A 27442-nucleotide genomic window follows, 5' to 3' on the forward strand; every position below is an offset into this window, starting at 1 on the left:
GGTGGCTGGTGCAGGGCAGCATGACCCCCTGCGTCTCCAGCCGAGACGCGCACCCGCTCTCCATGTGCCCTCCCTCCGGCACGCTCTGGAAGCCGTGCTAGGCGATGGCTGCCATCATTGGCTCCAGCCCACGGATGAGCTGAGAGACACCCAGCAAGGCAGGTGCACAGCTCTGAGGAGAGGGTGCTCACCTGCCTGCAGGGAGCCCGCCTGCTGGCTGTCCCCCCCCCCCCGCCCCCACCAGGAGGCAGGACGCCCCTCTCCCTGCACGGCCCATGGGACTGCACCAGGGCCGGGAGCTGCCATAGCCACATGGCACGTGTCCCCTCCTCTCCTGGCCCAGGGAGAGACACAGGGCCAGCAGGACCAGCTCCCACGACCCATGCCTCCTAAGGAGGTCAAGGGTCAGCCCTGCCCCCAGTGCTGGTGCAGCCTTCACCCTCCTCCCCACCCCGCGAGATCCGGGCTTCCCAAGGGGGGAGCCATGGGTCAGCTGGAGGACACAAGCTTCCCACCGCAGGAGCAGTGCCCGAGCCTCTCCCCCCCGCCCAGGTGGGCCGTGTCCCCGGTGCGACTTGGGGCCGTGGGGGGTTTTCGCGCGCGCCTGGGCTGCCCCGGCCTCCTGTACTTATTGCCAATGTCTTGAATCTTCTGCTCCGGCCTCTGCTTCTGCTGGTACTGCTGGTTCTGCAGGTAGCTCTCTTTCAGGTAGATCTCCCAGGACAGAAGGGCGGCCTCCTCGTTCTTCTCCAGCTTGCTCTCTGCGGGCGCAGGGGGGCGGACAGAGGGGGCCTGAACGCCGCGTGCAGGGGACACGGGAGGCTCTGGCGGGGAGGGGCCCTGACGGGGAGGACCCCGCCCCACGCCCGTCCGAGGGTCTGCACGCCTGCTGAGCCAACAGGGTTCTAGAAGGAGCAGCCACGCTCACCCACCGGCCCCCCGACCGCACCCCAAGCCAGCGGAGCGCGCCCCCGGGGACGGCGCAGGCGGCCTTACTGAGCTGCTTGCGCCGCCTGGCGGGGATCTTCAGGACCACCCTCTTGATGAAGAGGTGCAGGTGGCTGAGGAGGATGAAGGGGGGCGGCGCGGGGGGCCTGCCCTGGTACTCCTCTATCAGGTCGTGACGCTGGAACTTCCAGATCTGGTCCGTGTGCTCCTGGACCTGCTGGAATGTGTAGCTGGCGGGAGGCAAGGAGAGCGCGGGTTACAGGAGACGCGGCCGGCGCTGCGAGAAGGACCCGCCCACCGCGCTCTCCGGGGGCGAGAAGGACCCGCCCACCGCGCTCTCCGGGGGCGAGAAGGACCCGCCCACCACGCTGCCCAGGGGCAGGAAGGACCCGCCCACCGCGCTCTCCGGAGGCGAGAAGGACCCGCCCACCGCGCTCTCCGGAGGCGAGAAGGACCCGCCCACCGCGCTCTCCGGGGGCCAGAAGGACCCGCCCACCACGCTGCCCAGGGGCAGGAAGGACCCGCCCACCGCGCTCTCCGGAGGCGAGAAGGACCCGCCCACCGCGCTCTCCGGAGGCGAGAAGGACCCGCCCACCGCGCTGCCCAGGGGCAGGAAGGACCCGCCCACCGCGCTCTCCGGGGGCGAGAAGGACCCGCCCACTGCGCTCTCCGGGGGCGAGAAGGACCCGCCCACCGCGCTCTCCGGAGGCGAGAAGGACACGCCCACCGCGCTCTCCGGGGGCGAGAAGGACCCGCCCACCGCGCTCTCCGGGGGCCAGAAGGACCCGCCCACCACGCTGCCCAGGGGCAGGAAGGACCCGCCCACCGCGCTCTCCGGAGGCGAGAAGGACCCGCCCACCGCGCTCTCCGGAGGCGAGAAGGACCCGCCCACCGCGCTGCCCAGGGGCAGGAAGGACCCGCCCACCGCGCTCTCCGGGGGCGAGAAGGACCCGCCCACCGCGCTCTCCGGGGGCGAGAAGAGCCCGCCCACCGCGCTGCCCGGGGCCCTCACTTGAACATGGCGATGAGGAGGTTCAGCAGCAGGATGTTGGTGAAGAGCAGGTACAGGCAGAGCAGGATGACCGTCAGCCACTCGGGGAAGGCAGGCTCGTGCCGGACGGCATCGCTCTCCGGGCACTTGGGCTTGTAGGGATCTGTGCCGTTGGGGCTGCACTGGTCCAGGCTGAAGTTCACACCTGGCGGGGGGGGGGTGGGGGGGAGGCACAGGGAACAAAGACAGCCAACGCCGAGTCACCAGAGTCCCTCGGCAATGAGCGTCCTCAAGGCCTGGACACCTGCACAACGGGGTGACCTCAGCTGTCAGCTCAGGTCCAGAGAGAGGTGTCTGTCTACCCCCAAGCGTCCTCCGCGGGCGAGGGAAGTGAGGAGCCAGAGCTGTACTCCCGCCCCAGGCACATACGCCCACCCAGCACCCAGCTGTCCCCTCCAGGCCACTTCCTGGGCCCGGGACAGGGCCGGCACCTGGGAAGGGGGAGGGGCTGTCACCACTGAGACACAGCCCCCAACCACAGGGAGCCCACTGCCGTGGACAGAATTCAAGCGGAGTAAATGAACAACTCTCGGGAAAAGAAGGGAGGCGGGGGGGGGGGGGGGGGAATTGCGGCACAGGTAATGTACCCATACCCAACAGGTGATTACAAACAGAAATGTAGTCCCACGTTTGTAGAAAAGTGAAGGGCATATTCAACAAAACATATGTCCAGCTTGTACGTTAAAAAAACCAAACCCTCCAAGGGGCACCTGGGTGGTTCAGTTGGTTAAGCACCCAACTCTTGATTTTGGCTCAGGCCATGATCTCAGGGTTGTGGGATCAAGCCCCACGTCGGGCTCTGCACTGACAGCATGGAGCCTGCTTGGGATGCTGTCTCTCCCTCTCTGCCCCTCCCTGCCTCAAAATAAATAAACTTAAAAAAAAAAAAAACTCTAAGGAAACACACTAAGTGGCAGTTATTAATGATGGTTAACACCCGGGAGTGGGATTATGGACATTATTCTTTATACTTACTTGGATTTAAAATTGTCAACAGTGAGCATGCACTAATTTTTTAAAACTGCAAGTCAGTATCCTGCTGCCCTGCGCCCAGTTGTCAGTCCCCCTACAAGAAGGTGCTATGAAAAAGAAGAAAGAGGGGTGCCTGGGTGGCTCAGTCGTTAAATGTCCAACTTTGGCTCAGGTCATGGTTTCACAGTTCATGAGTTCGAGCCCCGTGCCCAGCTCTGTGCTGACAGCTCAGAGCCTGGATTCAGATTGTGTCTCCCTCTCTCTCTGCCCCTCCCCTGCTCTCTCTCTCTCTCTCTCTCAAAAATAAATAAGAACACTTAAAAATGTTTTTAAAAAAGAAGAGCTCAAATCAATAACATAATCTACCACTTTTTGAAAGAGAGAGAGAGTTCAAGCAAGGGAGGGGCAGAGAGAGAGAGAAAGAGAGAGAATCCCAAGCAGGCTCCACCCTATCCACAAGGAGCCCGACACAGGGCTTGATCTCATGAACCATGAGATCATGACCTGAGCCAAAATCAAGAGTCGGCCACTTAACCGACTCAGCCACCCAGGCACCCCAGTAACACAACCTTCCACTTTAGCCAACTAAGACAAAAGAAAAGCAGACTGAACCCAGAGCAAGCAGAAGGAAGGAAATAATAAAGATCAGAAGGCAAATAAGTGAAATGGAGAATACAAAAGCAATAAAGAAAATCAATAAAACCAAAATCTGGTTCTTGGAAAAGACCAACAAAATTACAGCCTAGACTGATCAAGGGGGAAAAAAAGTTCAAATTGCTAAAGTTATGAACGGAAGAGAGAACATCACCACCAACCCTACAGAAATAAAAAGAACTGTAAGGAAATACTGCAAAATTGTGTGCTAACAAAGTAGATGGTGTAGAAAAAATGGACAAAAAGTCCTAGAAAGAGGCAAGGCACCACAGGGGACTGAGGAAGAAATGGGAAATCCAGACAGACCTGGAACAAGGAAAGAGACAGAAGTAATAATTTTAGAACTTCACACGAAGAAAAGTTCAGGCCCAGGGGGCTTCACTCGTGAATTCTCCTGAACGTTTGAAGAATTCAAACCAATCCTTCACAAAGTGTTCCAAAATAGTGAGAGGAGGAAACACTGCTAACTCGTGCTAGGAGGCCAGTGTCACCCTGATACCAAAACCAGACGAAAACATTACAAGAAACGAAACCACAGACCAATGCCCTTTATGAACATAGATGCAAACATCCTCCACAAAACGCTGGCAAACTGAATCCAGCATCACATAAAGAGAGTTACACACCGTGACCGAGTGAGGTCTGTCCCAGGAGGGCAGAACCGGTTTCACATCTGAAAATCAGTTAATGAACACACCGTGTTAGTAGCATAAAGAACAAAAAATCATGCAGACATTTCAACAGGTACAGGAAAAGCGTTTGACAGAGCCGTGCCCGCTTTTATAATGAAAGCAATCACGACACTAGGGGTGGGAGGGAGCTTCTTCACCCGGATGAAAGACGTTTACAAAAACCCGCAGCGAACTTCGTACTTAATAGTGAGACTGGAAAAAACTCCCGCCTCTAAGATCAGGCACCACAAAGAGATGTTTGTCCTGGATACTTCTATTCAATGTTGTACCAGAGGTTCTAGCCAGGATAATTCAGCAAGAACAAGAAGTAAAAGGTATCAGGTGGGAAAGAACAAGAGAAAATATCTCTATTTGCAGAAGACATGATCTCCTGCACAGCAAATCCCGGGGAATCCACTAAAAACTGGTAGTGCTATAAAGAACCTCAGCAAGATCGACGTGTAAGTACAGTGTATTAAAAAAAAAATTTTTAGGGGTGCCTGGGTGGCTCAGTCAGTTAAGCGGCCAACTTCAGCTCAGGTCATGATCTCGCGGTCCGTGAGTTCGAGCCCCGCGTCGGGCTCTGTGCTGACCGCTCAGAGCCTGGAGCCTGTTTCGGATTCTGTGTCTCCCTCTCTCTCTGACCCTCCCCCATTCATGCTCTGTCTCTCTCTGTCTCAAAAATAAATAAATGTTAACAAAAATTTTTTTTTAATTTTTAATATTTATTTATTTTTGAGAGAGAGAGGGAGAGACAGAGCGTAAGCAGGGGAGGGACAGAGAGAGAGGGAGACACAGAATCCAAAGCAGCTCCAGGCTCTGAGCGGTCAGCACAGAGCCCGACACGGGGCTCAAACTCACAAACTGCAAGATCATGACCCTGAGCCACCCAGGCACCCCACGTACAGCGCATTTCTATACCTTAGCAACAGACAATCCAAAAATAAAATGAATAAGGCAATTCTCTTTACAGCAATATGGAAAAGAATAAAACACTTAGGAATAAACTTAACAAAAACAGCGTAGCTTAGACCCGGAAAATTACAAAATTTTGTTGAAGGAAGTTAAAGATCTAAATAAGCAGAAAGACATCCCACGTTCATCATCAAAGTCCTAGATGCCTTTTGGAGAAATTGGGAGGTTGATCCAAAAATGCGTGTGGACCCAAGGGACCTGGAGGCCAAAGCAATCTTGAGAAAGGAGAGCAAAGCTGAAGGCCTGACACGTCCTAATCGTAAAACTTACTACAAAGTGACACTCACCAGGCTGTGTGGTGTTGGCCCAAGAGCAGACACACAGATCAGTGGAACCGAATGGAGAGTTTGTAGATAAACCCTTTCATTAATGGTCCATTGGTTTTTGACAAGGGGCCAAGACAATTCAATGGGGATTTCAACAACCTGGGTATTTGCATGCAGGAGAGTGACCCCTGCCTCACACTGTTTACAAAATTAACGTAAATAGCTCAAAGGCCAAAAGTAAGAAGTTATTCTAACTTCTAGAATAACAACACAGACGTAAATGGTCACGATCTTGGGTCAGGCAGCGGGTTCTGAGATACGACAGCAAAAGCACAAGTGACCAGAGCGACTGGGGGGGGGGGGGTGGACTTCGCCAAAATTAAAACCTGGTGCTTCAAAGGACACCATCCAGAAAGGGGCAAGACAGCCTGCAGCATGGCGGAACATATTTGCAAGTCAGAAGGGACTGGCGTCCGTGTAACTCAGGAAGAAAGAAAAATAACCCACTTGAAAAATGGGCCAACGATAGGAGCAGACGTTTCTCCAAAGAAGGCACGCGAACGGCTCCGTGAGCACACGAGCACATTTGCCGTCAGGGAAATGAGACGCGTCTCGTGCCCACTGGGATGGCCAGAAGCAAGAAAGACAACAGTGACAAGCCCGCTCGAATCTGGAGCGCTGGGCCCTGCATTGTTGCGGTGGGGACGCGAGACATGGTGCAGCTGCTGTAGAAAATAGCGTGGCCGTTTCTCAAACTGGTAAAGACAGCACACAACCCAGCAGGCATACGTTCCACTGCCTGACCTTCATCCAAGCGGGAGGGAAACACGTCCACACAGACACATAATTGGAAACATCACTGTTACAACCCTTCCGAGCAATGTTATATACATAACAGCCAGAAGGCAGAAACAACTCAGGAGCTCACCGATTTACAAATGCAGAAACAAAATGTGGCCTGTCCGTGCAATGGAACATTGTTTAACAACAGCAAAGGGGGACTAAATGCTGACGCAGGCTACAATATGGCTGAGTCTTGAAAACGTCACGCTAAGACAGAGCAAGACGCAAAGACCGCACGTTGCACCATCCAGTTCATACGAGATGTCCAGCAGAGGCAGACTGTTTAGAGGGAAGGCAGATTAGAGGTCGCCAACGGCTGGGGACAAGGGGGGTGACTGCTAAGGGGGGTGCGTGTCTTTGGTGGGTGATGCAAATATTCTAAAATGCGATTCTGTAAGTACGGTGAAAACCACTGAAGCACACACCTCAAACAGGTGAGCTTTTCCTATTAGGTGTTCTATCTCGATGACGCTGTCGAAAAGAAAAAACTCAGCGTACAGAAAGGATTCTCTCCGTCTAGAGGAGGAGGAGGAGGGACAGGGTGGCATGTGGTGTCCGGGAGGGGTGTCAGAGCCCCAGGCCGCACCCTCGGCCCACCCCAGATCTCAGCCACGGCCCAGGCTCCCCCACCCCGCTGATGCCAACCCCCCCCCCCCCGCCGCAACTAAGCATCACATGCACTGGGTCTCCTGCCACACGGGCCCCCGGGGAGCCACCCCACTCCCCGCCCCTCACCTCCCAGCCTTCAGGGAGCTTTCCAGGCACCCCTGCCGGAGCCGTCAGGGACCCGTGTCCTACCGTCGATATAGGCTGGCATCTGGCCGAAGATGGTGAGGTACGACTGATAGACGACCCCCCGGAAGATCCAGTCCACCCGGCTCTCGTTGTGGATGAGGATGGCCTGCTTGGCCACCCCGAAAGACACCACCCACACCGCCAACAGGAAGAGGAAGAAGAAGACGTCCTTCATCTGCAGAGACAGGGTGGCACCAGCTGCAGCCGCCCACCCACACGCTCCCGCTGCCCCCCATACTCAGGCTGTGTGCTCTGCGGTGGTGGGAGGAGCTGCTGTCACCCTGGACAGGGACACTTGGGGCCACAGCCCTGGCCTGCCCCCACATCCTAATAGGGTGCTGGGCATGATGTGTAGGAGGGGCTGGGTATGACTGTGACCCACGGAGGGAGTGATAGGAGCTGTAACAGGGGTCGGGAATGAGCTGTGGAGATCAGGGGAGGCTGTCTGGAAGAGGTGACATACAGGCGAAGACCTGCGATGGGCATGCTGGGGTTGGGAGCCCAAAGGCAAAGCAGGGACGTGCTTTGCTCAAGCCCTGGAGCACCCCGCTTGCAACTGGCATCCGGACCCCCTGATCCCCTTACCATCCGCTTCACGATGATGATCTTGGGCCCCAGTGTCTTACTGATGGTGAAAATGTGCATCAGCCGGAGGCAGAACATGATGAAGTCCAGAGAGAGGATGATGCGCCCGGGGTACAGCAACGCTGGTATGAGCCTGGCCCCCAGCAGAGTCAAGGACCCCTGAGCTCACCGCTCCCAGAGCCCGTCCCCAGCTGCCCGCTCGCCTGACCAAGCCCACGTGTGCTCTGGAGGCCCCCGGACCCCAGAGAACTAAAAACAGGGTGTGAGCTCATGGAGCAGTGCCTCCAGGGAGGTGTTATCCGGAAAGGTCCAGAAGCCCAGCCTTGGGCAGGGGTGGTGGGCCATGCTGGCCTCTTGGGAAGCAGCATGGCTGGGCTGGCCCCTCTTGCCTCATGGAGAAAGGGACTGAGGCAGGGACACCCGTGGCCCTAATGGGCAGGGGAGCGGGCGGGGCCCCAGCAGGAGGCGGAGTCATTGGGCTGCAGGTGCGCAGCCTTCTGAGGGGGCGGGAGCTCTGGCAACTTCCCCTTTGCTCAGGGCAGATTTTGTCCCCCAGACAGACAGCAGACATGGCCAGAGGGGACGTGAGCCCGCCGGGCTGCAGCCGCAGACGGGAAGCCGCAGAGAAGACAGGCCGCTCACCTGCAGGTCAGTCCTGCTATGAACAGCAAGATGGCACCGATATCCAGTTTATTCCAGAAGTCACTGAAGTACAGGAGGGCCATCTTCATCAGCCCGAACTCGTCAGGGTCATAGAAGAGCTGCGAGAGGACGAGGTTAGGGGTCTGTCTTCACCAACCTCACCAGCAGCAATGAAAACACTCCCTCCTTCCCGGAGAGTGAAGCTAGCCAGGAAGAGGACAGATTCCCACCGTCCCCGCGTACCCTGGGTCGAGGAAGAGTGGGAGAGGAGCCCAGGCAGAGGTATTGCCAGGCGGCCCTGAGCCCACCGTCCCACCCACCGCAACCCTGCTCAGTCCACAAATGTGTGTGGCAGGGACAACCCCCTCCTGTCTGTGTGAGCCAGCTTCCCACGGGACCCCTGTCCACCTGCTTCCGCAGAAGACCAGAGAAGCAGGACCACGGCAGCCCCGGTCCCCGGCAACCGGATGGGTGGGGCAGACGGCCCCCCTGGGGGAGGAGGGCACACCCACCCTCCGATCTGGGGCTTTGCCCCCTGGGAGCGGGTCGGACTTCAGGAGGCGGCACAGCCAGAGGGGAAGCCAGCTGGACAGCGCCGCCTCCCGCACTCGTCTCCTGGGGAACTCTGATGCCACCCTGGACCCTGACTGCAGCGTCTAGGTGCCCGGTTAGCCCGCCATGGGCCTACGGAGAAGGTGAGCCAGCCGCGGGTTCCAGTGCCGGGGGACGCGGGTGGGGATGGGGACCAGTGGACAGGCCGCGGGGGCCGGGGACCCAAGGGAAGCGGGGAAGGGGGCTGGGCGGGCACACCTGCCGCAGCTCCTCGCACACGAGGGAGAAGAGCCAGAAGTAAATGAGGTACTCGCAGCACGAGGGTGTGGGCTGGAAGTCCACCATGAGCACGTAGGCGAACAGGCAGAGGAAGGCAAAGTAGGACAGGATGTTGAGGTGGAAGATGACCACGGGGGCATTGAAGAAGGCTCGGACCCGGGGCAGACCCGGCCCGGCCTGCAGCCTCCTCTCCCTGCAGGGCAGATGCAGACGGGAGGGGGGTGGGCTGTGAGGGGCCTGGAGCCCAAAGGACCTCCGGCTCCCCTAAGGAGCAGGGCCACCGCGCTGGTGTGTTCCTGTCACACGGCAGAGACGGGCCTGGGCACAGGGGGCATCCATGCAGCCCACGGACTCTCCACACACAGCCACACGGTGGCTCCACCACAAGGCCCCGCATGGGGAGGGCCCTGAGAGCACCTGTCTCTGGTTCCACCGGGACTGAAAATAAATATTGGGCCCAGGGATGCTCAGTGCAGGGGGGAGCTCAGTGCAGAGCCAGTGCTCAGGGCAGGTGGGTGCTCAGTGCAAGGGGGTGTTCAGGTCATGGAGGGTTCTCAGTGCTGGGGTGCTCATGGCAGGGGGGTGCTCAGTGCAGGGGAATGCTCAGTGCAGGATGAGTGCTCAGTGCAGGGGGAGCTCAGTGCAGAGCCAGTGCTGAGGGCAGGGGGGTGCTCAGTGCAGGGGGAAGCTCTGTGCATGGGGGCTGCTCAGTGCAGGGGTGTGCTCAGTGCAGAGGGGGTGCTCATGGCAAGTGGTGCTTAGGGCAGGGGTGCTTAGGGCAGGGGTGCTCAGTGCAGACAGGGTGCTCAGGGCTGTGGTGTGCTCAGTGCAGGGGGTTGCTCAGGGCAGGGAGCGTGCTCAGGGCAGGGCCAGCACTCAGTGCAGAGAGGTGCTCAGGGCAGGGCCAGTGCTCAGCCCATTTTTGGTGCTTGGCACAGTAGGTGTTCAGCACACAGGGAGACCCCTCCCCCCTTGCCTCCCGCCTGCATGCCTCTCTATCACCGTAGGACCTGGTAGCAGCCACCAAGACAGGTGTGACCTGCCCCCAGCAAGCACATTTGGGAAGGAAGGTCTGGGGCCCTGCACCCCCTCCCTCCCCCTACAGCCCAGTGGCCAGGCTGGCACCTGAAGGAGATGAGGCCGGTATAGAGCAACGGGAAGGCCAGCATACACACGATCACCCGCCAGAGCCCATTGTCCACGCAGAGCTGGCCCCACCACACCTTGGTTAGAAAGGCCTGTGGACAGAGGAGGCAGCTTCAGGCCGGTGGGCACCCCCTGTGCCCCACCCCTGAGGGTGAACAATGTGTCTTCTCGGCGCCACACGCCTGCATGCCCCAAGCACGGCACTCTGAGCCCCCAGCCACGCAGCGTGGTGGGCAGCACAGGACAGGCCCCGTCATCTTCCGGCAGAGGAAGAGGCTCGGGTGGGCAGGGCCGGGCAGTCTTTCCCGGAGGTAAGGGCTGGGGCCGCGTGGAGGACTGTAGGCTCCCAGGTAGGGGACCCCCCGCCCACTCTCTCTTAGCACCAGTTTGCTGACTTGCAAAGGGAGTGGAGAGGGTGTGTCGGTCCGCAGCACAGGACCAAGGCCCAGGCCTGTCCCCCGGTCCCCGCAGCACAGGGACCCATGTGCCTCTGTGTGAGCTGGGGCTGCACCCGCACCGGCAGCACCATGGACAGCTCCTCCCGGAAGCAAGCCTGCAGCACGTCACCTGGACGCCTCCGTGAGACACGAACTTCATGTCCTTGGCCTCCAGGGCTAGCTGCAGGCAGGTGGTCTTGCCCCAGGCCTCCGACACGCGGGTGAGCAGCTTCTGAGCTCGGTCCTCATCCTTCCGGTGGCACTCGGTGAACACCCCTGGGACGAGGAAAACCGTGTCATGGCAGCAGGGTCCTAGTCCCTGATGCCGGGGCACTGAGTCAGGGAGCAGCCCCAGCCGATGAGACGGTCTGGACAGAACTGGGGGCGGAGGCCGGGGACGAGGATCCTGGGGTGACATGTGAGGAGGGGAGCCGTGGTCCAAGGCCGCCACCTGTGGACTCACCGATGGCTCTGTGTTCATACTCGTCAGCGAGCGCCAGCATCTCCTCCAAGCTGTCCGTGTCCTCCTCCTCCTTAGACAGCTCCTTCAGGATCTTGCTGCAGGCCAAGGCCGCGGCAATGCAGTCCTGGCTCTGGGCACCAGGGAGGCCACAGTGAGAACCTGGGTGGTCCAGCCCGGGAACCCCAGACACGCTGCCCAGGGGTGATGAGAACAGAGGCCCCGCGACACATGGGCCACTAGCTGATTACTTGTGCTCCTGTCTGTATCACCTGGGTCACCCCAGATCTAGAGGTGAGCCTTAGCTGGTGGCCCGGGCTCCCGCACTGGCCAGCGGGAGCGGTCTGCTCGCCCACCCAGAGCACGGACCCGATGCAGGCATGAATCTCAGCGCTCCCTGGGCATCTGGTCAACCCCCGGCATGGGGCTGAAGGGCACAAATGGGACCAGGTCTACGCAAGAACTCTCAAGGCTCTGGGCGCCCTGCCTCAGCGGCACCAGGGATGTTAAGAAAATCTCAAGGAAAGCTCTCAAAGCACTGCCTGGTCAGAAGGCAGCACTGGCCCAGGACGAGGGGCCGGTGGCAGAGCCTGGAAATCTCTGGGCCTCCCATCCACTTTGCCCCACAGAGCAAGCCTGAGGCCACGGTCAGGCTCAGCTCCACCACGGACCCACCACACACTTTGGGAGAGGGCAAAACCCCCAGAACCACAGACCAGGTAGGAAGCCACCTATGCTACTCTGCTGGTGTCACTGGGGAGGGGACCGGTTCCACAACAGCAATTTGGAAAGGCCAACACTGAGAGGTAGGGGACCTCTCTGAGAAAAAATGACACTTTGTTTTAAGAAGAGAATCTGCTTGAAGTAAAGGAGAACCACGTGTGAGAGACTTGGGCCCACAACACTTGGCTTCAGGCCCCACCTGGCATGTCCTCCGTCATGGCCACCAAGCTGCCCACGGGCCCAGTGGCAAGGGAGCTGCTGACCGATGTTCTCAGGTGGCTCAGAAAGGGGCTCTTCCCCCATCTAAGTACCAGACTGTCTCTGTTGAGACCCCTAACGGTCAGTGGAAAGAGATGTAGCACCTCCGGGGATGTAACTTGCCTACAGACTGTCTAATGAACAGGACGGCCACAGCACAGGTGCCGACCCACCGGAATCCCCCTGTGTGGGCCATGGAGGGCGGCTCCTCCCAGCTGTGTGTGCCCCCTGAGCTCAGCCCCTGGACAGAACAGCAGGGGGCAGCACAGCTTCTTAAAATTCTTTCCTTGCCTGAGCCAAATTCTCTGTTCTCCACCACTGGGCACCCTGGGTCTCTTCTGGGGTCATGGACGCCCACCGCCCTCCCTCCAAGGCCACGTGCTCCTCCACCTGCTGTCGGCACTGGCTTTCTGGCCACACTCCCTGGCTGAGTCCACATGTAGCCGTGTGTGCTGAGAAACAGGTCTGGTTACCTGTGCCCAGATGATTTCTGCCAGCTCCCGACGGTTCTGAATGATGGCCCAAATGAGAAGATCACGGACTGGGTCCATGGTGAAGGCCACGTGGCCTGGTGAACGCTTGTAGAGGGACCGGAGACTCACTCCCTGCACCTGGTGAGCAGTGGACATTCAGAACCTCTCCTAGGTCCCCACTAGCTTCAGCATCCCTGGGTGTGCCTGCTGAGCATGCAGGTCCTGAGCCCAGCTCCACACCTTTCTGGAACCACTGTTCCTGGAGGGTGAGCCCTACAACCTGCATCTTCAGCAACACTTTAGATCAATCTCAGGTACACTGGAGTTTTAAGACCATCACTCTGGAGACATGTGGAAACACTCAGAAAGTGGAACACCCAGCTAACTCCTTTGCCAACAATTGTAGCCTCATGTTACACACCAGGCACCTCTAGTCTCCTTCATCTTAGCTGATGGCATCCAGCCTTTTTCTGTGAGGTAAACTTCCAACACAGAGTCTGTTATAGATTCGTGGCAGTGAGCTCCTCAAGGGAACCTACAGTGTCGCCTGCAGAGAAGACCAACAAGGAACTGTTGCTGAACAGACAAGGATTACTTGTGAGCAGGAGGGCCCCTCGCCCCCAGACACACTCAATTTACACAGTCACATGGGAATCCAGCTTCCTGGCTGATCAGTAAGTAAACACCTACTCAGATGGTCTGGAAATAATTACCAGAGGTGAGAACAACTTCCCACTTCAAGCACAAAATTCCACTTTCTTCAAGTCATTTTGTACATTTCCTAAAAGCTTATCTTTATATTTTTAAAAACTTAATCGACAAATTAAGTTGTAGACACAGTTAACTGTAGCTTCCAATTTTGACCTTCTTAAAGGGCATCTTAAATACGCTGGAATTAAGAAATGCAGAACTGTGAATATACAAAACCAAGCCACAGCCACGTCTTTCTCCAGAGTCAGGCATAGCCTACCTGGGACGATGGATGAATTTGAAAACTCAAGGAAGCGGGTAATTTTCTAGCAGAAGAGAAAAACCCAAATCTAATCTTAGAACACATAGAAAAGCTCAACAGATCAATTATCAGAAAAGAAACTGAGAAAATCCTCAGAGCTACTACCGAAAAAGGCACTGAGCCCTGATGGACTCCTAGGAGAGCTTGCTGATCTGTAAGAACAGGGAGTTCCAGCCACATAAACTGTTCCAGAGCAAAGAAATGAGGAAGATTTCCCAATGGTTTCCACAAGGACAACATCAAGCTGATACCAGAACCTGACCAAGACAGCCCCCAAAATAAAACCACAATCAAAGCTTCAAACATTCTGATGCAAAAACCATGAAAATATCAGCAACATAATCCAGTATCATAGTAAACACATGTTACAATGCAATCAAGTTGAGATCAAAATAGGATTAAAAATGTTTTGGTAACAGAGCGTCTGGGTGGCTCAGTTGGTTAAGTGTCTGACTTTGGCTCAAGTAATGCTCTCACGGTGTATGGGTTTGAGGCCTGCGTCGGGCTCCATGCTGACAGCTCCGAGCCTGGAGCCTGCTTCAGATCCTCTGTCCCCCTCTCCCTCTGCCCCTCCCCTGCTCACGCACTCTCTCTCTCTCTCTCTCTCTCTCTCTCAAAAAGAAACATTAAAAAACTTAAAGAACTGGGAGACGGATACTTGCTAACATAAATTCAGAAGCCAGGCTCCCACTTAACACCGAGATGAGTCAAGATTCCCATCAAACATGGACGGAGACTAGAAAACAATCTCTCCCGCGCTCCTGTGTGGCAGTGCACATGCTGGGCACCTCACAGCGATGTGGCGGAATCTTGCTGACCTGACCACATGAAAATCCAATTTCACCTGGTGGCCAGGACGGGGGGGTACAAGGCACGAAGGAGATCATTTTCCCTGCATAACCTTTTGTACTGTCTGAAATTTTTAGAAAGGGAGAATAATGGATGAAAACATGTCCCCAAAGTTCATACATTGAAGCCCCAGCTCCTAAAGTGACCGTATTTGGAGGTGATTAAGGTTGAATGAGGTCATAGGTTGTGGCCCTGATCTGATGGGACCTGTGTCCCTGTAAGAAGGGGAAGGGACCCCGTTGCTCTCCGTATCTCTCTGCCTGCACGCCGAGCGAAGACCACGTGAGGACGTGGCAGGAAGGCAGCTGTCCTCAAGCCAGAAAGAGAGGCCCCCCTAGAAACCAGCCCCGCGATGCCTCGAGCCCAGACTTCAGCCTCCAGACCGTGAGGGACTAAACATCTGTTGTTTAAGCTGCCCGGTCTGTGGTATTTTTTTATGGGGGCCCAATGGAGCATATTTCTTTCCCAAAAAAATAAAGCACAATTTCTTTTAAAAAGAAGCCCTAAGGACATAGCAGCAGCCCAGCACACGGGCCAAGTGGGGCTGGGGCCACGTCACCAGCACGCACGTTTAGCTTGATGTTCGGCACGGGAAGCAGGAGCCGCGGCCGGTCGCCGGTCCGGGGCCGGGGGTACAGCGGCTGCGTGAAGTCCCCCAGCAGCTCCCGGAGCACCTGAGCCACGTGGTGCATCTGCACCCGGGGGGCGGGGGGCGCGCAGACCGGCCGCTCCGGCTCCTCGGCCAGCACCTTCTGAAGCTTGCTGTGGAACAGGCAGGAGGGGTCCAGGTTCTGGTACAGGTAGAGCAGGGTGTCCCACGTGACGAACTCCTTCAGCCGCACCCCGTTCTCCAGGAAGAGCTTCACGAATTCGGGCTTGTTGGAGATGAGGGCGGCCGTCATCACGGGGTGCAGCTCTGAAGGCTGAGAGAGAGCACCGTGGGGGGCAGGCCTCGCACACCCTGATGGCGAGGCCGCTGGAGACGGGACTGCCGTTGTCTCCACCGGGGGAAGGGCTGGGGTCGGGCAGAGGCCCCCCTCCGGGGCCTGGCCTTGCTCCCGGGGGCCAACAAGGCCCTCCACGGGGCAGCCCAGGAGCCCTACCTTCCACTGCCGCTCGTCGGTGAAGATCTCGCTCCGGGCGATGTCCACGCGGTTCCACGCCACCGCTAACTTCAGCTGGTGGTCCCAGTTCTCGTGGCCAAAGTGGTCATGGCTCCGAGAGGCTGCAGGTAAGAGCACTCGTGTCAGGAGGCTTCCGTCTGGGTCTCAGAGCCACTTCCCTGCCATCTGATAATGTCACACAGGGAGGGATTTGTCACCAACCGCGGTGTCTCCGTGTGCCCAGTGGCGGAATCCCCCCCACGCACACACCTTTGTGAAAAGCACGTTTCCTTTCAGTGCTGGAATCGGGGAATCTCCAGGTTTCGGCCTCACTCTGGCTCGTCCCCGCCCCCACCTCCTGGTCAAGCCCCTTGGCCCCAGTGCTTACAGAAGACACGGGTGTCTGAAAGGCAGGCGTGTTCGCACGAACCCTCGGAAGTTACCACTGCATATCCTGTCAGTTTCCTTTCTCACCTTGACTGCAGAACCACCGCCCCACCCAGGCTCTACAGCGGCTTTCCCAACTGCTTCCTGCTCTCCCTGGTGGGTTTCACACCTTAAAGCATGGGCTGCTATTTGGGGAAGTGAAAAGGGAACTTGGACCCTCGCCTGACACCACACACAAGACCCAAGCTGAGATGTGCCCCAGACACCTACACGTAAAGGCGGTGCCTGCAGACTCTCCACGGCGAAACACGAGACAAGATCTGCAGCCACAGAGCAGCTAAAGATTTCCTGGGGTGCGAAGGACACGGACCAGACAGGACAAAACGGACAGATGAAACTCCAGTAAAATGTAAGCCTTCTGCTCGTCAAAGACAACTTGAAGGAACTCGGAAGGCGAGCCAGGAACCAAGAGAAAACCTCCCCGGGGCATCTCTCTAACAAAGGATTCGTATCAGAGTATTTCAAGAGCTCCTGCAACTCGAAACTGAGAAGACAGACCACCAAACAAACACGGACAGACGATCTGAAAGGCACGTCCCCCGGATGCTAACTCGCGGCCAACAAGCCCAGGAAGAGACGCATCGTGTCACGGGCCATCAGAGAGACGCAGATCCAAACCACCCCGAGCTGTCACTTCACACCCACTAGGACGGCTTCGGTTTGAAACACTGACCCTGTCAAGCACCGGTGAAGACACAGAAAAGCTAGAGCCCACGTCCACGGCTGGCAACGAGGGAAGGCGGTGCCATCTTGTTGGAAAACAGTTGGGCGGTTTCTTATAAACGTGCCGTGCCACAGAGAACCATAATTCCACTCCCCGAGATGCGGACCCGAGAGAAACAGGAACAAACTGCAGCTTTTATCGGAGCCCCACACCAGAGGCGGCCTTCGGGTCCGGAGACAGGCGGGTGGAGAAGCGAGCTAACCCTAACCTTCGCGCAGTGAAATAACACTCAGCAGTAGAAAGGAACAGAGCTCTGACACACGCCCACGTGGAAGAATCTCAAACGTGCTGCTCTGAGCCGATGCAAGACACAAAAGAACACCGAGTGTATGATTCCATTTCTGTGAGTTTCTAGCACAGGCAAAACCGTCTCCAAGGACAGAAAGCAGACAGATGGTTACCCAAGGCACACAGAGGCACGAGGGAGCTCTTGGGGGTGGGGGGAGCTGTCCTATATCTGGATTGCATCAGTACGCAGGGTGCGCACCCGCTCAAATGCATCCGGCAGTAAACCCAGGATGGGGGACTTCACCTTCTTTAAACCATAACCTCGATAAAGTTGATTTTTAAACGGGGTTGTCATTGGGGTGCCTGGGTGGCTCAGTCGGTTAAGCATCCGACTCTTGGTTTTGGCTCAGGTCATGATCTCGCGGTTCACGAGTTGAAGCCCCATCAGGCTCTGCGCGGACAGCACAGAGCCTGCTTGGGATTCTCTCTCTCTCCTTTTCTCTCTGCCCCTGCTGCTTGCTCCCTCTCTCTCCCTCCCTCTCTGTTTCTCTCTCAAAATAAATAAACAAATCTTTAAAGGGGACTGTTATTGAAAAACCATATACGCATTTCTATTGTTTTCATATATTACACACATAATAAAGAGAGAGCCACTTTCTCCCAGAGGCCCACCGCCTCTCCCCTGAACAACCAATTACACTGTGTTGGCTTCCAGAAATAAATATGCCCTCGCTCTCCCCCAGGACCTGCCCTGCCCCCGGCACACGTGGGAGGCACCGTGACTTTTGGCCGACGGCCACACCTGTGTAACCACCGCCACGAACGAGAAATGAAACATTCCCACAGCCCAGAGGCCCGCACTGCCTCCCCGCTCAGCTCCCCCCGCACCCAGGAGAAACCACGATTCACAGCATTATCTTCACTTGCTCTTGAACTCGGAGAACAGGCGCTGGGCTCCGTCCTGGCCGTGAGCAGGGGTCCTTCCCCACCCCGCCCCGGCGCTGTGCAGGGATGCCCCCGCTCAGGGCCCGAGGCCCCTCGTCACCACCTCCCAGGCGTGGCAGCCTGGCATTCTCTCTTCCTGCTCCGTGGTCCCTTCACGGAAGAAGGCAAGGAGGGGACAGACGCTCTCACTGCCCCGTCTGTGAACAGGAGGGTCGAGTGCCACGAGCGGACACTGTCGAACCCCTGTGGTCACGTGGATCTTCACAGGGGCTTCCCGGCCTTCGGCGTCCTTGGTGGCATCCCGGCTCCTGCACAGCTGCTCTGAGTCTGTTCAACCGGCTCTTCCCGGTTCTTCTGTCTCCCCGGACGGGGGTCTTCAAATGAGAGCCCCGGTCCAGGTTTTAACCGTCTCACTGGCTCCGTGAGGTTTTACGTGCCATCCCGAGTCCTTCTGTCAGGAGGAGGCCACGGAACAAGCCCAGGCTTGCCCCCCTCTCCCGGCAAAGCTTCCTGCCGCCCTGCTCCGCCTGGGCCGCGTCCCCCGGGGGTGAGGAGCCAGCACGACGGCTTCCTGGCGTGGGGACGTCGTCCACAGCGGGAGGGGCAGGAGCACCTGCCGTCCCCCAGAATCGGAGGGAGAGGGGAGTGTGGGGCGGAGGGCAGGCCAGGGGCTGGCCCAGGGGCGGCCGCCGCGGGAGCTCTATCGCCCAGGAGGGGCCGTGGGAGCGCCGGCACATGACAAAGCACGCAGGTCAGCAGCGGGCCTCCCAAGGCCTTCTTCCTTCCCCGACACTGTATGGGCGGCTGCGATGCCGCACAGGGACCACTCGTGCGGCTGCACTCGGGCTCCGCTGAGGAAGGTAAGTCGGAGAAAGGAGCCCGAACCCCCAGCCCCGGCCGCGGGCCCCCACCTGCCTGGCGGGGCCGTGAGCTGGGCCCCGACGTGGCCCACCCCCGGCTGCCCTCTGACCGGTGCCTCTGACTCAGGGGTGGGTCTTCTGGTGCCTCCAAGCTCGGGGCCCCGGGCACCTCCCCTCTGCTTCTCCCTCCGCCCCACCTTGCCCGGCCCTCACCTTTCAGCAAGGCCTGCAGGATGGCCACGTCCACGTCCTGCTGGCCATCCTTGCCTTCCCGGAAGATGGTCAGCAGCTGCCGCCTCCGCACAATGTCTTGGATCTGCAACCAACACGGCCCAGGTGAGGTTTGGGGCGACGGGCGGCCCCCCGCCTCCTCGAGGGGAGCCCGCAGAATCGAGGCCCCGGACACACAGCCAGCGCCCCGGCACGAGGCCACCACCTCGCCTCCCCACGGTGAAGACGAAGACGTGTAAGGACTAAATACACCACGTGTGCGAGAGGTCTGCCGGGAGGAAACACACCCAAGTGTAAGGGCTTCCGCCCGCCACGAGACTGTCTGCAGAACGCCCGACACCGCTGAACTTGAGACTCCTCCCCCGCTTCCTCACCTTGCCTGCCCGCCCACCCCCAGAGCCCCCAGTCTCTCTTCCAATGTTTGTGGTGACGTTCTAGAAAATCCTTGCAATCTGGTGGCTGGCTAAATAGCATCAGGCTTAGGAAGGAAGGAAGGAAGGAAGGAAGGAAGGAAGGAAGGAAGGAAGAGAGGGAGGGAGGGAGGGAGGGGGAGGGGAAGGAAGAAAGAAGGAAGGAAGGGAGGGAGGGAGGAGGGAGGGAGGGAGGAAGGAGGGGGAGGGAAGGAAGGAAGGAAAGAAGGAAGGAAGGAAGAAGGAGGGAGGGAGGAAGGAAGGAAGGAGGGGGAGGGGAAGGAAGAAAGAAGGAAGGAAGGGAGGGAGGGAGGAGGGAGGGAGGGAGGAAGGAGGGGGAGGGATGGAAGGAAGGAAGGAAGGAAGGAAGGAAGGAGGGGGAGGGGAAGGAAGAAAGAAGGAAGGGAGGGAGGAAGGAAGGAGGAAGGAAGGAAGGAGGAAGGAAGGAAGGAAGAGAGGGAGGGGGAGGGGAAGGAAGAAAGAAGGAAGGAAGGGAGGGAGGGAGGGAGGAAGGAGGGAGGGAGGAAGGAGGGGGAGGGAAGGAAGGAAGGAAGGAAGGAAGGAAGGAAGGAAGGGGAGGGGAAGGAAGAAAGAAGAAAGGAAGGGAGGGAGGGAGGGAGGAGGGAGGGAGGGAGGAAGGAGGGGGAGGGAAGGAAGGAAGGAAAGAAGGAAGGAAGGAAGAAGGAGGGAGGGAGGAAGGAAGGAAGGAGGGGGAGGGGAAGGAAGAAAGAAGGAAGGGAGGGAGGAAGGAAGGAGGAAGGAAGGAAGGAGGAAGGAAGGAAGGAAGAGAGGGAGGGGGAGGGGAAGGAAAGAAAGAAGGAAGGAAGGGAGGGAGGGAGGGAGGAAGGAGGGAGGGAGGAAGGAGGGGGAGGGAAGGAAGGAAGGAAGGAAGGAAGGAAGGAAGGAAGGGGAGGGGAAGGAAGAAAGAAGAAAGGAAGGGAGGGAGGGAGGGAGGAGGGAGGGAGGGAGGAAGGAGGGGGAGGGATGGAAGGAAGGAAGGAAGGAAGGAAGGAAGGAAGGAAGGAAGGAGGAAGAAAGGGAGGAGGGAGGGAGGGAGGGGGAGGGGAAGGAAGAAAGAAGGAAGGAAGGGAGGGAGGGAGGGAGGGAGGGAGGAGGGAGGGAGGGAGGAAGGAGGGGGAGGGAAGGAAGGAAGAAGAAAGGAAGGAAGGAAGGAAGGAAGGGGGAGGGGAAGGAAGAAAGAAGAAAGGAAGGGAGGGAGGGAGGGAGGGAGGAAGGAGGGGAGGGGAAGGAAGGAGGAAGGAGGGAGGGAGGAAGAAAGGAAAGGAAGGAAGGAAGGAAGGAAGGAAGGAAGGAAGGAAGGAAGGAAGGAGGGAGGGAGGAAGGAGGGAGGGAGGAAGGAGGGGGAGGGGAAGGAAGGAGGAAGGAGGGGGGCGCATAATGAAAGGGAAAAGGCTAAACGCGATGTGGTAGAGTCTGATTTGGATCCCGGGACGGAGAAAGGACATTAGCAGACCAACGTCAAAAGCAACAGTGCGAGCTTTGGCTCGTCTCTCAGTTCTGACCGCAGCTCTGCGGGATGTGACCCTCGGGACGGGCTGGGTAACGGTTGGCCAGAAGCGCTCTGCTACCTTCGCAACCATTCTCCGGACCTAAAATTACCCCAGAACCAAAGGGCGAGAGAGAACCAGCAGGACACCTGAAATGAGGGCCGCGCCCGGTCCTCACGAGGAGGTCCTGATGACCTGAGGCTCCCTGCTTCCAGGCAGTATAACCAGCCTGCCCCCGGGGACTGGGTCTCCCAAACACCCCGGAGACCGGGGCTGGGGTCCCCTGGAACGCTCACCGGAGCTGCGAATCCTCAGGATGGGCTCACGCCTGCCGACGCCTCCGGCTGAGGGGCGCGCAGACACCCCACGGCCCCCAGGAGCCGCGCTCAGGCCCCCGCGGCCTCACGGTCCCCCTGCCCCCCCCCCCGCCTTGCCAGGGCTCAAACGCCCCCATTAATCTGCCCGGGCGGCCTGGGGCTCACCAGGCTTGGAGGCTGCACCAGATCCCGTGGCCGTCACCCGGCAGCCCCGCGCCGCCTGAAGCTCGCCCTCTACCCCTCTGCCCTGCGCTGGGCTCAACGGCCGCCTCCTGCCCCCTGACCCAGGCAGTCCTCGCTCCCAAACGGCTGTGCTGTCAGCCCCGTCCGTTCCCCAGTCCAGCCTGCAGTTCTGGGGACAGAGGTTCAAGACATGCCCTCCCCCTGGGCGGGACAACGTGCTGCCTCAGTTGAGGGCTCTCCGTCCACCCTGGGCCCCCGCCTGGCACAAAGCCCCCCGCTCCTCCAAGATCACATCCATGCTCCAGGCCCGCGGGGTCTCTGTTTCTAGGCCCTGGTCCTGATTCCAGGCTAAGGGCGTCTGGGAGCCAGCAGGTGCCTGTGTGCCTACCTTCTTGGTCCATTCCGCAATCCTGCTCTCAGTGAGGGTCTCAAACACCTCCTGGAAGAACACACTCAGCTTCTGCTGGATCCGGGAGATGGTGACCTCAGATATGGGCAGGCCGGCCACCTGGGCGATGACGTCGGCCACGCGGCCCGAGCCCTCCACCACCACGCAGGGGGTGCCGTTGGTGATGGCGTTATAGATGGTCTGAAACGCAGGGGCCCACGGTGAGCCCCGGGGCCCGAGTGCCCGCCCCGCTCTGACCCCTGAACCACGGGCATCTCAGCGTCAAGGCTACGGGGCTACTGAGAAATGAAGCGAAAACACTGAGTCTGGACGCCTCCGCTGCTGGGGGCGAAAGGCGCTAATCCTGACACAGGGGCGTCCACCTGACAGACCGGCTCCTTCAGGCCTACTGCTCAGGTGGACCGTGGCCACCGGAACGGGAGCCCTACGGCGTTTCGGCCCACGGGTGTGTGGTTGAGGGAGCCATCCCCGGGGGACCGTGCCGCCGGCTTGCGGTTTCGCTCTCTCGTTAAGGCCCAGGGTGAGACCAGGGCCACACGAGGAGACCCCTGGACACCCGGCACGAGGTCAACTTCAGGAAGGGACTCGGACCCCCGCGGGAAGGACACCCTCCACATGAGCAGGCACCGTGCTCTGGGCGTGAGGGAGCGGGGCTTCCATGCAGAGAACCCCGCGTGGGGAGGGGACAGGGGACCAGATGCATTCCTGTCCCCCGGGGACTGGGTCTGAAATGGGGGAGCTCTCCTGCCATTCCTAAGCATGAACACACATTTCCTCCAGTCCCATAAATGCAACGTCCTTGCTCCTGCCCCAAACCTGCAGGCTGTAAGAGCATCATGTGTCCCTGTGGTCAGCCTTCCTCCATCGAGGAGAATGTGTTAAAACAAGCAAGGAACTTGCTTTACGTCCAGCTGCTAGTCCCACGGGGCTGGGGTGCCCGAGGGCCGGCACTTCGAGAACTGCGCAGAGTGGCCACCCTGGGGTCCTGCAAGAAGGTGCCGTGCGGGTCCCCCTGCGGCCCCTCCTACTGGTCAGCCACCCAGGCCCGGAGCCAGTGTCCCCCCACCCCGCAGCAGGGCACCTCCTCGAAGGCTGCCTTCCCACCCACAGTCACCACTCTTTCTCCTTGCCCCTCCCCCTTGCCAACGACCCCGCTGGGGTGCCAGTCACGGGGCTCTGGGCCAGAGCGCCCCCCGCAGCAGGGTTGCACCTCAGATCCCCACCCCACAGGCCAGTACTCACGTGCAGTGTGCCGGGTCCCCCCTCCAGCACCACACAGACTATGGGGATCTTGATGGCCACTCCTAGGACGAAGCATGAACCCCGAATTAGGGATGCGGGGGCCCAGACCCTCCCCCTGGGGCCCTCTTTCCCGCCTCCTGCCAGCTCCAGAGGCATCGATGGAGATGGGCAGTTGGTACTGAGTGGTTTTCAAAGGCTGACGCCCGGCCGTCAGTGGACCATCTGCCTGTTGTACGTAATGAGAGCAAATTCGAGCCCTGAGATGGCTCGTCCACCTTCTACTTCTGTTCCCTTTCTGGGGGTGCAGGCGAAGGCAGGGCTGTCTGCCTCAGAGGCCACCCCGACCAGCCTGCTTTCCTCGGCATGCCTTTCGTGGAGCCTCAAATCTGCGCACGCCAAGCGGGTGGGCTTTAGGCACCACACACATGGCAGGGGAGCACAGCGTCGGGACCTCCATCCTCTGTCCCGTCCGCTCAGCCCTCGCCCTGAGCCCCCCCATCCGTCCCGGCAGCCAGGGCACCTGCAAAGACTTCAGAAATCTCTCCGGGGCAGCAAACGTCCCCCGACGTGCCGCCTTGGTGTCTCCGGCCCCACACCCCCACCTAGGCTCTCTGGGACACAGCGGGGCTCTCACGCGGTCCCCGGGCCGGCAGCCTCAGCCTCACCTGAGCACGGAGAAGGGCAAGTTCTCCCCGCACGCCGGGGACTCTGACGCGCAGTGAAGCTTGAACACCATGGCTCTGAAGGGGCCCGCCCAACCTGGCACAGAGCTAGGACCTGCTGCTATTCCAGGCCCTTCTCCGCCCCTCACATCCTGTGCATTTGCCCTTCCCGTGTCCTGGAACTTGGCCCATCTCACCCACGAGGGAAGACACGTCAGGGCCGAGTTATGCACGTTGCTATTTCCAGACTGAGCCGTGCTTGTGGTGTAGAGTGACTACCGGTGGTCTACGTATGACCTGAGGGACAGCAGACACATGGGGGCTCCCTCACCTCCTCTTTCCTTTGTCTGCTCCGATATGAACTTCTCCAGCCTCGTCCTCAGGGGAATCTCGACCCCGTAGCGGCCGTGGGTCCCGTCGTCCACAAGGATGAAGTGGGAGTGGTTACTGTCCAGGCAGGTCAGGTGCCCTTGGCCTTCCTCGTCCATGACGTACTCGGCAGGAAAGCCGCCCTGGGGACGGCCGGAGAGAGTCAGACACAGACAGACAGAGAGTTCTGCATCTTGACTGCCAGAAATGGGGGCCTAGTAGGCTGGAAAGTGACCCCCAAAGATACGAAGTCCTCATTCCTGGAAGCTGTGAACGTTCCCTCATTTGGAAAAAGAGCCCCTATAGATTTAAGTTAAGGATCGTAACACGGGGAAGATTTATCCTGAAGTATCCGGGTGGGTCCTATATGTCTCCACAGCGACCTTCCGAGAGGGAGGCAGAGGGAGACTTGACCACAACAGGAGGAGAGCCCAGTGACCGTGAAGGCAGAGATCGGGGCAATGTGGCCACGGCCGGGGAAAGCCAGCGGCCACCGGAAGGCAAGGACCGGCTGCCCGCCCCCCGCCGGCCTCCGGCCTCCGGAGGAAGCAGGGGCCCGCCGCACCGGGATCTGGGCCAGGCGAGGCCGATCCGGAGCCCTGGCTCCGAAGGGGAGAGAACGCATTTCTGCAGCTCTGAGTCACCAGGTGCGCGATCGTCTGTTACAGCGGCCGCGGGAAACCGGAACAGATCTGACAATCAGGAAGTGGAGCGTCGCCATAAGAAACTCGCACAAATGTGGAGATGGCCTTGGAACCGGGCAACGGGCGGAGACCGGAAGGACGCTGGGGACGCGAGGGACAACGTCCGAGGGGCCTTGAACAGGCTGCGGTAGGAGCACAGGTGCAAGGGCACGCCTGGTGACGCCAGACGGGAGTGGGGGGCGGGCAGAGCGAGCTTCGACCGGCTTCGACGCGCCGGCAGAGCATCCGTAGCTCTGGACACTGAGGAGCCGCCAGCCAAGGCCCAGAAGGACATGAGGACCGCGGATCAGAAGCCGGAGGGAAGGGGGGCGCCTGGGTGGCTCGGTAATGACTACCAGAACCAGAGCACCGTGGCGCCTGGACTCAGGGCACCTGTGAGGGCCGGGTTCACAGGGTTCAGAGGTCAGGCTTTGGGATCAGAACGCGACACTCTCTGGCCGCGCAGAGGCGGCCACGCCCCTGCTTTCTGCTAAGTCGTTTCTGCGTTTCTAAGACCCGTGGTGGCTCTTACGTGGACCCATCCTGTAATCGCAAGGGGGTCCAGCCACGTCAGCCGCTCGCCCTGGCCATCAGGGTCTGTGGTGCGGCTGGGCGTGAGCCCCGGTCTCCTGCACCCCTGTCCAGGCTCCGCCCTCCGTGCTGCATTTACCCTGGTGTCCAGGCAGCGGCCCGTCCACTGCAGACCCAGGGGGCCCTAACGTCACCCCCTCTGACGCCGCCCACCAGGAGAGGTGGCCGAGCTCACCGAGGGGTGGATCAGGTCTTCACGGTTGTGCACGGTGCCCCACGTGGCCACTCCGACGGTGACGACTTCTCCTTCGTTGTGGCTGCTGCTCAGCGTGAAGTCACGCACCGCCTCGCCCACCTGTTTCATCACACCCGCGTGGGAGCCGCCGGTGATGATCCAGGCCCCTGGGGACAGGACCGGAGCTGTGCACCCTCCACGCACACGCCTGATGCCCGCGGCCCCGTGTGCTTCTGACGCCCACTGTCCTTCATCTGCGGGGCCCGGCTCAGAGGGCTTTCAAACTCGTCATCAGGTGTTAAGTCTCGGGACCGGGACCATGGAGGAAGCGGCCACAGCGCGATTCTGCCTTCACGGAGCAGCTCTGGGGGCCGAGGGTTCCCACCTTGCTCAGGGAGGTGGTGCGGCCGGGAGCGGGGACTGTGGGCCTCTCCCCCCACCCCACGCCCCACCCCCCGCCTGCTGCTGCTTCCCTGCCCTGCACTCGGGACGCATGTGTCTGAATTCTTCTACTCCAAGTCATAGACGTCCCTTCTTCTCCTCAGCTCTCGGGGCCTGAGTGTGGTGGACTGTACCCCTGCTCCTGGCCACTTGTCCTGCCACACTGCCCACTGCCATGTGACCTGCAGGGGCCCTGACAGGGCACACACTTCCCAGCCCTGTGTGACCTGACCAGGGGATCTGCTCAGGGCATCGCACTCGGGAAGCACCGTGACCAGGGGACCTGCTTGGGGCATCGCATTTGGGTAGCACCATGACCAAGGGACCCTCTTGGGGCATCGCATGTGGGGAGCATCATGACCAGGGGACCCGCTCTGGGCATCACATGTGGGAAGCACCGTGACCAGGGGACCCGCTCGGGGCATCGCACTCGGGGAGCACCATGACCAGGGGACCTGCTCGGGGCATCGCACGCGGGAAGCACCGTGACCAGGGGACCCGCTCTGGGCATCACATGTGGGCAGCACCGTGACCGGGGGACCCGCTCGGGGCATCGCACTCAGGGAGCACCGTGACTGGGGGACCCGCTCGGGGCATCGCGTGCAGGGAGCACCGTGAACACCAGGTCTGGGAGCCCTGAATCTGCACCGGCCATCTTTGCTGCACCTTGTCTGCCAGGAGAAAGCAGGTCCCCAGTGCGCTCTGCTCCTCCAGCCCGTGTCCGGATGAGAGGAGACACGGGGTAGACGTGCAGCTGCCTCCTCGGAAAAGGGGTGAAGTTCTCTATCATTCGGGCTGCCTGCTACCGGGGCAGTGCCGGCCACGGCACACCACCCGGTGCCTAGAAACCAACTGTGCGTGGTGCTGCCGTAAGGAACCATCTAAAACGTGTGGCCCTGGCTCTGGGGCTGGGAGGTGACAGCAAGGACTTTGCTGTCGAACCCTAAAAAGATAACTGTCAAGACGAGGTAAAACCATCACCTGTGATTACCTGGGGGACAGGTGAGCACCTAATGGGCTCACTGCACAGGTCACGAGCGTGCCTGGGGGATGGCAGGCTGCATTTAACCAAATCCCACGTGCTGCGGAAGCCCCAAGAGACACGGGCCAGTGAGACCCTGACCGAGCCTCTGTTTCAGGGCAAAGACCAAATGGAGAGCGCGGCCCTCACGTGCTGCTAAAACCAGATCCTAAAGCCAGCGTCCTCTGGGTGGCCCAGTCTCACCCGGACCAGAATCCTTGCTCTCCTGCCCTTAACCAACCCGGCGTAGCCGCCTTGGAGGCCACGGGCAGCACCGCTGCTTCTCCGGCGTCACTCTGAGG

General features: G+C 59.5%; 1 protein-coding gene across 5 annotated transcripts in view; it reads right to left on the minus strand.

The window, feature by feature from the left end:
* TRPM2 (transient receptor potential cation channel subfamily M member 2) overlaps positions 1 to 27442 on the minus strand; it is a 54739-nt gene that overhangs the window by 12464 nt on the left and 14833 nt on the right. For 4 of the 5 annotated variants that reach the window (XM_043593455.1, XM_043593454.1, XM_043593456.1 and 1 more), the window contains exons 6-23: positions 25679 to 25845; positions 24192 to 24372; positions 23199 to 23260; positions 21936 to 22136; positions 19112 to 19214; positions 15695 to 15816; positions 15161 to 15514; positions 12731 to 12868; positions 11280 to 11409; positions 10947 to 11092; positions 10359 to 10471; positions 9213 to 9426; positions 8403 to 8521; positions 7761 to 7893; positions 7179 to 7350; positions 1961 to 2144; positions 997 to 1178; positions 629 to 761 (exon numbers count right to left, since the gene is read on the minus strand). In XM_043593455.1, coding sequence (XP_043449390.1) covers positions 629 to 761; positions 997 to 1178; positions 1961 to 2144; positions 7179 to 7350; positions 7761 to 7893; positions 8403 to 8521; positions 9213 to 9426; positions 10359 to 10471; positions 10947 to 11092; positions 11280 to 11409; positions 12731 to 12868; positions 15161 to 15514; positions 15695 to 15816; positions 19112 to 19214; positions 21936 to 22136; positions 23199 to 23260; positions 24192 to 24372; positions 25679 to 25845 — 2854 coding nt within the window. Of the gene's footprint in view, positions 1 to 628; positions 762 to 996; positions 1179 to 1960; positions 2145 to 7178; positions 7351 to 7760; positions 7894 to 8402; positions 8522 to 9212; positions 9427 to 10358; positions 10472 to 10946; positions 11093 to 11279; positions 11410 to 12730; positions 12869 to 15160; positions 15515 to 15694; positions 15817 to 19111; positions 19215 to 21935; positions 22137 to 23198; positions 23261 to 23863; positions 23968 to 24191; positions 24373 to 25678; positions 25846 to 27442 lie in introns of those variants that run through there. The other variant, XM_043593458.1, reaches the window with a different exon arrangement.

The sequence above is a fragment of the Prionailurus bengalensis genome, chromosome C2 (genome assembly GCF_016509475.1).
Source record: "Prionailurus bengalensis isolate Pbe53 chromosome C2, Fcat_Pben_1.1_paternal_pri, whole genome shotgun sequence".
NCBI lineage: Eukaryota > Metazoa > Chordata > Mammalia > Carnivora > Felidae > Prionailurus > Prionailurus bengalensis.